Source organism: Terrapene carolina, unplaced genomic scaffold (genome assembly GCF_002925995.2).
Source record: "Terrapene carolina triunguis isolate 2854851 unplaced genomic scaffold, T_m_triunguis-2.0 Scaffold211, whole genome shotgun sequence".
In the NCBI taxonomy this organism is placed as follows: Eukaryota; Metazoa; Chordata; order Testudines; family Emydidae; genus Terrapene; species Terrapene triunguis.
Window position 1 is genome coordinate 21,539,618 of NW_020664562.1, and position 15,095 is coordinate 21,554,712.

At 46.0% G+C, this 15,095-nt stretch overlaps 1 protein-coding gene across 1 annotated transcript in view; it reads right to left on the reverse strand.

Moving 5' to 3' along the window:
- The window catches only part of LOC113407356 (choline transporter-like protein 3), a 61,729-nt gene extending 48,062 nt beyond the window's left edge, over positions 1-13,667 (reverse strand). Inside the window, exons 1-5 of the mRNA XM_029912381.1 lie at positions 13,550-13,667; positions 12,325-12,432; positions 9,035-9,177; positions 8,466-8,602; positions 1,546-1,639 (exon numbers count right to left, since the gene is read on the reverse strand). Of these exons, the coding sequence (XP_029768241.1) occupies positions 1,546-1,639; positions 8,466-8,602; positions 9,035-9,177; positions 12,325-12,432; positions 13,550-13,576 (509 nt within the window). The 5' untranslated portion in view covers positions 13,577-13,667. The remainder of the gene's footprint in view (positions 1-1,545; positions 1,640-8,465; positions 8,603-9,034; positions 9,178-12,324; positions 12,433-13,549) is intronic.
- Positions 13,668-15,095: the final 1,428 nt, after the last annotated feature.

Sequence of the window (15,095 nt, forward strand, 5' to 3'; positions counted from 1 at the left end):
TATTAACACTGCCACCAAAATAAAGAAACAGTTCCAAATTAAAGTAAGCAGTTTATGCTGAATTTGGAATATTTAGACTGAACTTTAGGGTTCCCCTGAACTATTTCAGATTGTCTCAAAACACTTTTCAGAACTTAAGCCAATATACAGAGATCATTTCTTCCTACCCACTAAACTGTAGCCACTTCTGGGATAAAATAGCACAGCCAATTCAACAATGCACAGCAATACTGCACAGCAGTTTATAACAGAAAGTGAGTACACCTCTACCTCGATATAATGTGACACGATATAACACGAATTCGGATATAACGCGGTAAAGCAGTGCTCCGGGGGGGGCGGGGCTGTGCACTCCGGTGGATCAAAGCAAGTTCAATATAACGCGGTTTCACCTATAACGCAGTAAGATTTTTTGGCTCCCGAGGACAGCGTTATATCGAGGTAGAGGTGTATCTCTATCTGATTAAAACAGCAGGAGAGATTTAGGAAGGCAGAACATATTCAGCCAAATTGGAATTTTCCCAGGACATTGTGTTAATACCCCTACTCTTAGGAAAAGAGACACAAGATCTTTCATGGCCACAAATAGTCAGCAGGTCAGTTATATTTCATCTGAAAGACAGCACTTCTATCAGCATAGTGCCTCCATGTGAGGTATTGGTTCACTATTGACTCAGGAAGAGTGCCATCTACTGAACACCAACAGTGTTTCTGCTCCTTTTTGGGCTCCTATTCAAATATGAACTGGGCTTGACTTGCTTAATTTGCAAGAACGGATGGGATCAAAGCACAAGTTAGTACGGCTGTAGGCTATATCAATATTATTATTCATTGTAGGTATTCTTAATACACACACAAATTTTTCATGGTGTTTAAGATATTCCAACATTCTTAAGGGTGTATTAAGCTAGGACTGACCAGCTTGAGAAAACAGGTAGCCCAGTCGACTATTTACATATAAAAATAATGTTATTTGGCATTGTTAGCCAAGTGTCTTAAATGTATTATCCTTCTAGTCTTGGCACTCCATCAGCATAGTACGCCTCCCTAATTAACAAGTAAATGGTGACTATTACTAGGGAAACTGATTCAACCAGTTTTGCTTTTATGAGGAAATATCACATACATAAAGAGACTGTTCTCAAGGATTTCACGCTGCAGAGAGAAAATACAGATGGTCAAAGAAATAAGTGTGAGGTGCCCTCTTTTCAATTCATTTTATGTTTCACCTCTGAAAGGTCTTTTCTTCACTTTCCTTTGGGCAGCGGAGTAGGGAAGCATAAAGAGTCCAGCTCTGTGCCTTCAGGAGGCAATGGGACTTCACTTGAGCACATGCTTAACTATCTCTGTTGAACAGGGGTATGAACTGTGTGTGTGTGTGTGTGTGTGTGTGTGTAAACATGAGAATTCAAAAATATAAAATCAAAGATATTAAAGTAAAATAATTCTGATTGTTATGCATCAAGTCAAAGACGAAATGGGAAGGACAGTCTTTGAAAAGTTGTCTCGAATAAACAGTGCAGTAAAGCACACAGTAATTCTTACCTTGGTGGAACTGGCAGTGTGGGACACAGCTCAGCCGCCTTTGGATTTAGCGTGTAACTGGAAATGTTCAAGTTATAAATACAAAGGCAAGAACCTAAGAGAATAAAAACCCCACAAATGGTAACTTGTTATTAGTTCACATCCATTTCTGGGCAGAAAACACACTTCTTAAAAATACTAAAAATCTCTATAAATAGCACTTAATTGCATGGCTGCTCAAATCAATTGTTGTTTTGAAGATTTTGTGCAGCATAATAAATATTAATTAGCAAAACTAGTGTTTTTCCTCAATAATTCTGTATTTAAATTTAAAAAAAAAAAAACCCATGATGTTAAACATTGGTCTGTTTAGGAGACAGATTAAAATCTTAAACAGTCCAGATAACACTTTCATGAATCAAGATCAAACCCCTATCCGTTCTCTAGAGAGAGTAATGTTTTCAGTTTTTCCTACTTTTATCACTACATTGTTGTAACTTCTTTTAGGAGATGCAAGGACAACTAACAAACACTGGAAAAATCCAAATTTCTCTAAACTCAGATGATTTCTCATACCTCGAGAAGCCTCCCATTAGGGCCAAATTCAGAGATTATGTGTAACCTGGTGTAAATTAGACTTACTTATACCCATTTGCTGGGCAGATCAAGCTTGTTAGCCTGGGAAATTGGGCAACTGATTTAAGAGAAGGACACTCTGAAAATAAACATGCAACTAGCAAGTCCTTCAGTTGTCTCGATTTACTTTGCCACTGGAAATGGTCTTGTTGATCGAGAGAGTATGTGAGTTGGTATGCAAATGCTCCTCCACTTTGCACAATTTCTGGCACAGCCTTTGACAGTTTAATAAGTCCCAGAGTGATAGGGGAATGGTGAAAGTGAGAGGTGATGGACATCGCTGGGAGTCATAGTTGTGAACCTGCACGTGGGCAGGTCAAGACTCTGCGTTGACTTGGGGTAATACTATAGTCCAGCAGCATCTTGATTGACTCAGCTGCTCTAATCAGGAATAGCACAGCTGACCTCAATCAAAGGAGGGTGCTAGAAAAGTTCTCCTGAAAATTGCTCATCGTGAACGGCCCACTGAAGCCAGAGGGCATCCCATCACGCAGTCAAAATTCAAACAAGCCTTGAAAAGTTTCCTTTCTTTCAATGTTGCAAGGTGGACTGTTCGTACACCCCTTAACTGTCCAAACCAAACTAATGGTCCTGCCCGGTGGACTGCTTCAGTTGCTCAAGATCTTGAAAGATATTGTATCCACATTGCAGCTCTGAGAGAGATGTGACTTGCTGAAGAGGGTCAACTGGCTGAGGAGCATGCTAGGTATACTTTCTTCTGGAAGGGACATCCACAAAATGAGCCCCACAACACAGGAGTTGGCTTTGCAATCAGAAGGAATTGTGTCTCTTGTTTGGGCAACCTATCCGTCAGTATGAACAACGGACTGGGAACTCTGACTGCCCCAAGAGGTGAATGTTACGCTTCACCGATCAGGTCTTACACACTGACAATGATTAACTCTGATGAGGGTGTGACATTTTGGAGTTCAACTCAGACCAGTAAGGGGTTGTGTCACCACCTGCACCTCTGGGTGCTTTCAAAACTATGCTTCTGTGGTTCACAGCCTTGACACCAACAGCCTGCACACAAGCATGCAGGTCACACCCTGGCTTCCACCGCCCAGTTACTATTTGTAGAATAACCTTAATACCTTCCCTGTCCTGAATTTCCCCAAAATCATCTGCCAATCTGCTGAGGGCCCAGAACTGATTTACCCTCTCTGACTCAGCAAGTGAGAATTTTGCTGCTGCTAAGCAGTATGACAACTCCCTGACACACCAGCTTGTGTGCCTTGGCAGCAAACTCTTCAGGGCTCTGCCAGCCCAAACCTTGCCCTACAAATAACAAACAGTGAACCCCAACTCCCAAGTTCCCCAGAGATGTCTCCCTGCAGCATGCAGCCCTCTCCTGGAACACTCACAGAACTTAATAAGTTCTTTGCTCCTTCAAAGAGAAAATGCAGCTCACTAATTTAATTGGGGTTTGACAAACACACTAATTTCAGTCACAGCCCTCAATTGGTTTATAGTAAAAATAAAACAAGTTTATTTTAAAAAAGGTATAGGATAAGTGATATCCAGTATAAGGAATAAAGACATAAAAGGCTACAAACAAACAAAAGTAAAAATATGCTGAGAACTGTTTTAGTCTTACAAGCAAGTTACAATCTTTGCCTAAGCAGGTTTCTCACCAAACTCAGTTCCCAGAGACTTCAACCCCTTTGGCTGAAGGATCCAGCTCTCGCCCCTTGAGTCCCCAAAGTGATGGACAACTCACGTATCTTTTTGCCCTCCTTATATCACCACAAAGTTCACTGTGTCTGCCTCAAGAGCCTAGAAGGCTTCCTGCTGTTCTTCCCTTCTTCTGGATTTTCTATCCTCATGTTAATTTGTATTTAAATGGGGCTTCCATTGTTTTGACTCCACACTGCTTAATTTACATTGGAGACAGGTAGATAGCTGCCTTTCCTCCCGTCTGGAAGAAAACCTGTTTCTCCCTGTGTTTGATCACAGACTTTAAAGCATAATATCAGTGAGTATCCATGATTCCTCCTAGGGTGTTAATACATACATTTCACAATGATATTAATCACCAGAGTGTCACTGGCTTTCATAAAAAAACCTTATTCGATACAATTTTAGAATATAGTAATATTGTACACAATCAGTTGATTCAATTGCTTATCATTTGAGGTTCAGAACCCCTGTCTTTATTGTTAAGAGGCTACCTCCCCCACTTGCTAATTTGACACCTTTTTTTTACCTTGCATGTAAATGTACCTTCACTGTCTGCCTGACGACCAGGCTGGTCAGATAAGGAAATGACACAGTCTTTTGTCTAAGGCAGACTGTGCTTATGTATTGCTTGCCAAACACATTTTAAGAACATATTTCTAGTGCATATTTATAACTCTTTGTACACACCCCACACATAAGTTACACAGGAATATTAATGATGATATATTACATGCCAATTTTGGGGAATATATCACAACTAAGGATACAATTCTGTCACGGAGGTCATAAAGATCATGAACTCCATGACTTTCCAGGACCTCCATGACTTCTTCTGGGGCAGGGCCGGAGCAGCAGACCCCAGAACAGCTGGCCAGTGGCCAGCCCTGGGGACAAAGGAACAGCAGCCGCGGTAAGCTCTGGGGCTGCTGGAGCACCAGCCAGTCCCAGAACAGCAGCTCCGGGAACAGCCAGCTGGCGGTCAGCTCCTGGGGCCACCCAACAGCTGACTGGCCTGGACTTGCTGGAGCACTGGCTCCCAGCCCACCGGAGCAGCGGCTAGGGTTGGGACAGCTGCCCCGCCCCTCCCCTGGGAAGGGGGTTTGGCCAGTTCCACGCAGGGGGTGGGGGAGGAAGGGAAAGAGGGCTCAGGCCAGCTCTGTGCGGGGAGGGTTGGGGGAAGGGAGAGGGGGTTCAGCCAGCTCCACGCAGGGTGGGAGGAGTAAGGGAGAGGGGGTTCGGCCAGCTCTGCGCAGGGGGAGGAGGGTTCGGCCAGCTCCGCGTGAGGTTCCCGGCCAATGGGAGCTGTGGAGCCAGCGCTTGGGGCGGGGGCAGCGTGCAGAACTGAGAGGGAGGGAGGGACATGTCGTCACTTTCGGAGAGCCCGTGAGGAGTTGGGTAGGGAGCCTGCCAGCCCTACCAACCCCTCCCCCCAACACTAGCGGGGGTCCTGGGCTGCCTCCCCCAAGCATCCGTGGTGTCCCCCCGGGTTGCCCTCCTCCCCCCCACGGCACCCCCTGCGCCCCCCCCCATTTAGTCAGGGGTATATAGTACAAGTCATGGATAGGTCACTGGCCATGAATTTTTGTTTACTGCCCATGACCTGTCCATGATTTTTACTCAAAATACCCGTGACTAAAACATAGCCTTAGTTAGCGTTGATGGTGATCTAAACAGACTCATTTCTGATCACAAATGTGGTGAAGCAAGTATTTGTCCTAGCTCCCAGTCTCTTTGTTGTAGTTGTTGTTGCAATGCTAGAGGAAGCCTTTTGTGGCTCTTCAATTTGCATCTTTATGAGCTTTACACTGTAAGCTCTTCAATCTTTCCCAAGTGGGAATGTAAATTATACATTATTACATGTAAGTCTAAGGGAGCCTACGGAGAATTTAAGTTGGAGCAATATACACGTTGGAGGATTGGGAAGATGGTGGAATTACAGTACACCAACTTCAGCTCCCTCTAGAGCAGGGGTCTCAAACACACGGCCCGTGGAGCTCTTCCCTGCGGCCCGTGGAGCTCCCCACGCCCCCCCCCCCCCCGTTACTTCCTGTCGCCGCCAAACTCCCCTCACCCCCGCCCCCCCGAGTTATTTTCTGTGCCTGTTAAGCTCCCCGTGCGCTGCTCCCCAATGTTCAGGGCACCTGCCACCCCCACGCGCCCCCCCGGAGTGTCTCCCGGCACCCACTTGCTGCCTCCTCACTGCCCCGGAGGCTGGAGCCTGCAGCACACTTTGAATCCGCTCTGCTCTGCAGGCTGCCGGCAGGTCCTAGTGTCCCTCTGCACTAGGGCCAGGGCAGGCTGCCCTTCCCCTGCCCTTCTGCCCTAGTTCTGAGCCTCTCTCTTCAGTGAGGTGCTGCCACCCTGGAGTCGCTCTAGGTAAGGCCGGAGCCCGCACCCCACACCCCAACCCCCTGTCCAGAGCCCCCTGCCACATCCCACACCCTCCCACACCCCAACTCCCTGCCCTGAGCCCCCGCCGCATCCTGCACCCCGACCCCCTGCCGCACCCCACACCCCTCCTGCACCCCAATTCCCTGCCCTGAGCCCCCTGCTGCACACCTCCTGCACCTCAACTCCCTGCCCTGAGCCCCCATCACACCCCACACCCCTCCTGCACCCTAACCCCCGTCTGGAGCCCCTGCCACATCCCACACCCTCCCGCACCCCAACTCCCTACTGCACCCCTCACCCCTCCTGCACCCCACACCCCAATTCCCTGCCCTGAGCCCCTGCCATACCCTACACACCTCCTGCACCTCAACTCCTTGCCCTGAGCCCCCATCGCACCCCGCACCCCTCCTGCACCGCCTGGGGGCAGAGAGGGGGCAGAGTTGGGGTGAGGACTTCGGGGAAGGGGTTGGAATAGGGGCAGGGAAGAGGTGGGGCAGGGGCAGGGCCTCATGGAAGGGGTGGAGTGGGGGCGGGGCCAGGGGCAGCAAGGGGTGGGTGTCAGTGATGCGGCCCTCGGGCCAATGCACTAGTCCTCATGCGGCCCTCGTGGTCATTTGAGTTTGAGACCCCTGCTCTAGAGTCACCTCTGAATTTAGCTCCAATTCTCATTTTCATTAATACCGAATCTTTAAAATTTAGATTCCAAAGCTATGTGAATTTATTAAGAGAAACGAGCACAGCTTTATTTCTGCCTTATCTTCTGCATTTCATTGTCATCATCTATCACCAATCCTCCAGACTGGAGGCACACAAATACCCCCATATTTAGGTATTTAGAGTCTTGTTTGCTCCCACTAAGATAATGGCAAAGACCTTATTAATGTACACTGAAGCACTATTGGGCCCTTAATGATTTAGAATGGAATAAAATATCGGCCAGCCTCAGACCTAAGAACTTTAGTCCAGTATCTTCAGGCCCTCTGCTGGTAAAACACTACATTACCATAATGCTAGTGAAAAAGCAATGCTTGGATGTACTCAAACCAATTAAAATGCAATATTGCCAGCTCTCTAAAGACAGATATGCAAATTCTTTAAATGTGGATGGAGTTTCATGTATTGTAATTCAGTTATGCTGAGATTATTTAAGGAGCATCACTGGGGTATGCAGGTCTTTAAGTACATAAAAAAAGCATCAAATAATAATCAAATATCTCAAAATTACATAAAAAAAGTCATTGTAAATAGGTATTCTTGCCATCCAATCTAAGAAAATCAAAGAGAACAATTCTCAGAGCGCTAGTCATTGCCTGCCAAATGCCAAACACTCTATTCAGCAAGCAGTGTTGGCCAGGTTTATGTAGTTTATTGTTTGAAGAAGAAAAAGAACCAGATTTAGAATCAGAACTTCCCTGCCTTGTGCCCAGAGAACTCAAACACTGGGCTTTTTTACAAAATGCTCTGGATAAGTATATAAATGGTTTCCTAATTGTGCCTACTGGGGTTCTCCAAGGAGCATATCAGACTTCCACATTCAGCTTTGTATTCTATACATGGATAACACTGGGTAGAAGCTAGGTAATTTTTGGTCTCAATTCTCTGGTATCTTGAGTATGGAGTCTAAGCTGTGTAATGTACCGCTGAGGTAGGGATCAATTTTAGCTTACTATATTTAAATGTTGGAAAGCAATGCAAAAGAAGTAACTGCTTTTGCACAATAGCTACTTGTCTATGCTTATTTAGAGTATCAGAATAAAATCAAAATGATTCCACTTTGGCTCTGAAAACAAAACTCATTACATATAAAGGGCTCACAGATCTGATACGTCAATGGAATAATAGTGTTTTGCTATAGTTTTAATTGAATTTGAAGGATCCAATTCAAAGTCAATGCAGATTTCTCAAGCATACAAACGGCATCCGTTCACTAACTCCCTCTCCAATCTGAACTAGTTTGTCCTCAATAGCCACCTTTCTGCTGAACAATCCAGTCCTGTGCAGAAATGCATACAACAGTTTTATACACACAAGAGATCCATAAAATTTCTGATAACTAAAACATTTAAATAAGCATGAATTAGAACATGCTTTCCATTGACTTAATCAAATAAATTAATGATAAAGAAGTAAATATCCAATGCAACATATTTCAAACAGGAGTACATTTTCTAGGATTAAAAACTGCATAACTCTTCCAGACACAGATTAAGGAATTCATACTCTTTACTACATACCATTGTTCTTTGCAAAATGTTGGATGTCTTCCAGAGAGTTAAGTTGCTCTTGAGGACAGCTAGATACACACAAGGCGATTGAATTGATTTTAAGGTTTTTAATTTCCAGACTGCACGAATTCAAAAAGAACACATGTCTAGGAAGGAGGGAGAGAATTATTGTTTAAGGCAAGCTTTCTATTTTTCATATCATTTTGAACCTGCTCACTATCTTTAAAAACAGTGCAAAACATGACAATTGGTAATGTGTTCTTCCACACAAAATTGGAACACCTGGATTTTGAAGCTAAAAGTTAAAAAGTGATTCTAGCACATGCTACATTTTACACTATATTTTTGCCTCATCTTAAATAAGATTACAGGCCCCAAACATGCAATCAACCCACGTGGGCAGACCATTACGTCTTGGTGGAGTTTCCTGGGGTACGTGAATCCAAAGGCAGGATCAGGAATTGCTACTGTTTAGTATTCTTGCACTCTCTTATTTGTATCTCTTAGTAAAGTGCCTATATGCACTGAAGTGACCAAATCTCAAGTCTTCAATTCATTTAAAAATCTGATATACTTACTTTTTATTTGTCATATCCTGTCCAGAAAGAGGTGCACCTTGAATATAAGTGTTCTTCCTACCACATATATTCCCATAGCTGTCATACCCAAATACAAGTCTTTCTGCAGCTCCAGCTGTTACCGCATAGCCAGTTATAAACATCTATTAAAAATATACATTATATTATTTTTTTCTTTTGAAGTCATGATACACAGAATACTATGCTTTTTTCCCTCCCCCATTCAATGATCATTCCTTGTTTAACCTACATAATTTTTGTCTGATGCTCAAAAAACCAGGCATAACATTTTCAAACATTGTTTACACTGTAATGAATATTTCAGAGTGAAATTCACCGCTGCCTAGAAGGCCAGAGCAAGGCCTTTGAACGACTTAGGCCCTACAGTATGTTGCCTTCCACATTTGTTCCAGAACTTGGAAGGTGTGTAGTTAATGAGGCAGGGAATTACAGGAAAAGAAATAATGGTCTTGTGCTTAAAGAAGCTGAACATCCTGGAAAACTGCATTCTAACCCTGCCTGCAACAGAGTTCCTATATAATGCTGCATAAGTCACGTCCATCAAACTTTACACAGGTGTTCAGTAATTGTGTATTCCTCATTTTCTGGGTGCCCAATGTGAGACACCTGTGGCCAGATTTGCAGAAGCTCTGGGCACTCACAGCAGCAACTGAAGTCAATTAGAGCTATGCTTGAATATATAAAGTGATGTAAAAACGAAAATACTGAACTTTTGGGGACAGACATTGAATGAGAAGGATAAAAAAGAAATATTGATTAACTAGCCATTCACTGAAGGAGGCTGGGCTCCAATGCAAAAAAAAATAGTATGTGATCATGTAATTAAAGACTGTAGCATAATACATATGCATAAAAACACCAAATTAAGGTTGCACAGGCAACCTTACTTATGGCATTTCATAACTTTTGAGCATTTGACTTTCAACTTAAATATTCTTTTAAGTAGTTTTGGGTTTTTTTTAAATGTAATTAGTCTGTGCAGAACTGAGCCTCATCCTGCAAGGAATTAAGTGCATTCATTACTTTAATCATATGAGTAATCAGATTTGTACTTAGCTGTTCGGAGTCTAGTGATTTATATCAGCAGTTCTCAACTGAGGGATCCACAGCCTGGTTTCAGGGGGATCCGCAAGCCCCAAGTCCATGGGCGGAGTTGGGGCAGCATATGAGGCGTTGCCCCACCCAAACTGAAGTGCCAGAGCGAGGTAGTCCCATGGGCAGCTCCATACTCCCCCACACTACTTCTCCCCCCATTCAAGGCTCCACTCCCTGGCCAGGTCAGAGGCGGCTGCTTCTCTGGCTGGTCCCATGCAGTGGAAAACTCTGCCACTCTCCCATCTCCTCTTTCTGCTGTTGCTGGTGCCTGGGGCTGCAGCTGCTCCTCAGCTCCCAGCCCACTTTGACTGTTTGCGCAGCCAGTAAGACCTGCCCCGGTGGATGAACCCAGCTCTGGGGCCAGCAGAGCCCTCGGGGAGCAGCGACCACAGGAGGGGAGCCCTCCCAGCACACAGCCCCTAGCTATCCCCTCCCTGCACCCTGAGCTACACCCCTGAACACACACAGACCCTAACTACCCATCTCCCTGTACCCAGAGCTACACCCCTGCCCACACAAAGCCCCTAGCTACCCCCTCCCTGTACCCTGAGTTACACCCCTGCCCACACAAAGCCCCTGGCTACCTGCTCCCTGAGCTACAACCTTTGCTGAACACACTCCTAGATGCCCCCTACCTGCATCCTGAGCAGTTTTCAAATGTTCTGAGCTGAATTATACATTTTTGGTTGCACTCTCCCCCCAACCCAGACTGCCTGGGTGGCCTGCCAAGGTGAGTCGGGGGGTGGAGGTGGCGCCTCCTCCCCAGGGCCCACCATACAGACCTGGCCCAAGCCCTGCCAGGCCATGCCCCCCCCCCCCCATGAGAAGTCAAACTATACCTATGCCCAAGCCTACCCCTCCCACCCCAACAGCCAAAGCCTGGAGCCACGGTGCCCCACAGGGCTAAAGCCCCAAGTCCTCATCCTCGCCCCCGCCAGTGGCTATAGCCCAAAACCCCAAGTTCCCCCTCGCTGAGCCTTGGAGTTTTTATAGCATGTTGGGGGGGGGGGGGAGAAACAGGGCTTCAGAAAGAAAATGGTTGAGAACCTCTGATTTATATCACTTGACTATTGTGATGCCTGAATTTTTATATATTAATTTATCTTAATATGGCATTGTAGTGACTTCATAGTTAAGGTTGCTATGTATATGTGCATCTCAGCTCCGTCACAACAACAAAATATTTTTAGATCCAGTTCATTTATACAGTAAATATACTTCCAGCAATCAGACAGCTACCTCAAAAAGTAGCCAGAAGAGATGCAGTAGTCTTTTGTGACCCTACTTCTAAATATGAAAAATTCTGACAGATGGAAGTTACAAGTCCAACAGAACTTTATTTGCTAAGCTGGCCCATACTGCTTCCACAGAGATTGCAAACTAAGACAAAAGCTCAGCACACTGAATCTGATCTACGATTACTGCTAATAAATGGCTGGCTGCAAACATTCAATAATTACAAGAGGGTGTGCCAACATGTATGCGCCAATAATGTGCACTTCCAGATTGTGAAACAACCTGAAACAAAGCCAGTGTGAATAAATAACACTGGATGTCACCACAAATCTGTTTTAAACTAAAGGAAATCATAATTCAAATGTGAATAATAAAATATATCACAGAGAGTAAGCAATAAGAATAATGAAATAATAAAATTGCTGGATACCACCATGGTTTGACATGTCTTATATCTACATGTGCATTAAACACAAGGTGGCATACAAAACTCATCCTGCTTCTCAAGTCAGTTTAGTTTATAAAGTGTGCCAGAGACTTATGCAGAGTTCTTTTGCATTAATTGTAATTTTTTTAAAAGAGGTTAGAAAATTGAACAGACTATGATTATTAATTTGCATTGTGGTAATGCCTAGTGGCCACACTGTCCTAGACACTGTACATAAAAATAACAAAAAGACAGACTCTGCCCCAAAGAGCTTGTTCTAAGTACAAGAAGCTGAGCTTTCCATTGGATCCTTGCAAGCAGACCCTTCGACCAGGTGTGTGGAGCTAAACTGATTTCATTGTGGCTTTGCGCAGGCACAAAGGTTCTCCTATCTGGACACACGATCAAGGCTCTATAATTTCTGCAGTGAGATCACCTGAATTATTCAGAATCACTTTAAGCTTACAGTAGTTCTAAGTAAGATTTCTCTTTCAACAGATAGCATGCTTACCAAACCAGCCCAAAAAAGAAAGAATAAAATCAACCAGAGTACATCTGTGCATTTTCTATAAATTAGAGGTCTCCATTCTCTTTGTCCAGAAATCCCATCTACAGAAACCTAAAATTAAAAATAATTTTTAAGTGCAATTAAAGTTATAGTACTCAGTTTCAAACATCTGAAAAGCAGTGAAAGAGTAACTTAGTGTGCACAAAATGTCAAACATTTGGTAATTTGTGTAGTCTTAACAATAGTGAATGTATTTTACATGTACTGCACAATATTACTATATTAAATAACCTAACTGTCCTCCAAATAATGGAGAGTACTTTAGAGGGCAGGGAAAATGGGACACATCCAGACAAATGATGGTGATCCACTGACACCAACATCCGGAGACTACTACGTACTCCTGCACAAGACCTGGCCCATGGAGTACCCTGAGAGGCGCTTCCATGTGACTATACTGGGCAAAGAAGAATTGTCAAACAACTTTAAGCCAGCACCTTCTCTCCTTTTTTCTAAGTACTTTACCCCCTGATGTAGTGGGTGAGTTTGCTGCTTCTTAGCCTTTTGGACTCACAGCTCTATCAGGGGGGCTGTAGTCTGTGCCAGCCACGGGTTGGACTCAATTTAGGGCCAGCTTTTGATCTCAGTCACTCCAGCGTCAATGGAGTTACTCTGGACTGGCATGGCTGTAGACGGGTCTTTCCCATCTCTAACTACTAGCAGAAGTTGTGAGAGTTCCGGGGGGACGGGGCGGGGGGAAGCCACCCAAAGACCCCGAGGCTCCAGGTAAATGGGATCTCCGTTAGCAAGAGCTAGAACCCGCACAGAAAAAAAGGGGGCGAGGAGGGGAATGGGGAAAATGCCTTCCCTGCCTGGGGAGCGAGGGCCGCTGCAGAGCCGGCGGAGACGGGACAGTGTGTTGGGCAGGGGACTCCCGTACTCTCCCCCTCAGGGGACGAGACGGGGGTGCCCCTGGCTCGCAGCCTCCTCCCTGCCTCTGCCACAGACGCTCTTGCAGGAGGGGGGGGACTTTACCTGCCGGGCGGGAAAGGCAGCAACTCCTCACTGCGGGCGGGGGCCACCAGCCTATCGCTCCTCCGCGGGGCTTGCAGCTGGTCAGTGCAGCCCAGGCCCTTGGTGCGTCCCACGGAGAAGTTGGGGGGGAGGGGGCTGCAGCTGCTGCCGGCCACGGGCGGGCGACCTTCCCGCCCGGACAGCGGGGTCTTACCTGGTACTCGCCCCAGCAGCACGCCATGCCGAGCCGGGAGGGGGCTCCGCGCGCTGGGTCCCGCCTGGAGCGGTGCAGGAAGTGCAGGGCCACGCTCAGAGCAACCCGCCTGCCAGGCGTCCAGCTGCGGCGCCGTGCCTGGGGCTCCCGCGGCGGCGATGCGGTGCAGAGGCACGGCCCCTCCTCCCTGCTTCCAGCCCAGCGCGGGGCGGACCCCTGCTCGCCTCACCTCCTGCAAGGGCCGCTGCTCGGCTCCCAGCCCCGGGGCAAGTGGCACCCCCGCCTGGCGCGCACACCTGCCCCCGGGGAGCGCGTCCCCCGTTCAGGTAGCTGCGCAGGTGGCAGCCCGAGCGTGGGCCGGAAAGGTGCCCACTGGGGTACAAGCTTCACACTTGCACACAGTCGCCTAAGGGTTTGCATTGTACAGGCGCAGCCAGCGACACCAGAGGCTGGCTGAAATCAGAGGAAAACCCCAGTACAGACGTGCGTGCTCCTCGCCCCCTTCAGGGCTTATCCGAGTTGCACCCCTTTAAAATGTGATGTTAAATTGAGGTACTTAAACCGGTGCAAAAGGCCTCGTCTACACACAGTTTTTGCATCCATTTAGAAACCGATACCGTTAAATCAGTGCAACCCCCTAGTGTGGATCAAAACAAGCCTACCAGTATAAATACTTCTATATCAGATTAAATGCATCTGCACTAGGGAGTTGCACTAGTTCAGGGGTTCTCAGACTTTTGTACTGGTGACCCCTTTCACACAGCAAGCCTCTGAGTGCAACCCCCCCATATACATTAACAACACTTTTTTATATATTTAACACCATTATAAATGCTGGAGGCAAAGCGGGGTTTGGGGTGGAGGCTGACAGCTCGTGACCCCCCCCATGTAGTAACCTCGTGACCCCCTGGGGGGGTCCCAACCCCCATTTTGAGGACCCCTGCACTAGTGTAACTATATCAGTTCACTTTAACTATAACGGTTTCTAAAGTTACATACACTGTATAGTTTGTATAGTAACATCAGGGTAAAAACTGTGTTTAGACAAGCCTAGTTTAAACCAGGCTTATATTAGTTTAGCTTGCATTAGTAAATTTACAGGCTATGCTAAACCAAAATAAGCCACTCTTAAATTGAAAAAAGAATGTCCACACAGGACTTTGCACAAATGATTTCACTAAACAGTTTAAATGGTAGAAGTTCATATGCTGTCCATGACCTGTTCCTCCATTAAGCCCAACCTGGTCATGTCCCTCGCTGGATAGGATGTCCTGCCATTTAGACGATGGTCACCCTCTGGCTCAGACTGACATTGGCTATGTTTGCATTATTTTCTTTGGCATCCTAACATCTATTTGTCTTCTGCAGTGTCCCCACCATCATAATCTTTTTGATTGTAGCCAATCCCATACTGATTTCACATCCTACTCTCCTTCTAACTTCTTCCCTTGTCTTAAAGTCATTCCACTTTACACCTGCCATCTTTTGAAGAACTCTCATCTCTACCGCCTCCAGCCTTTTGATATCTGTTTCATTTAATGCAGCT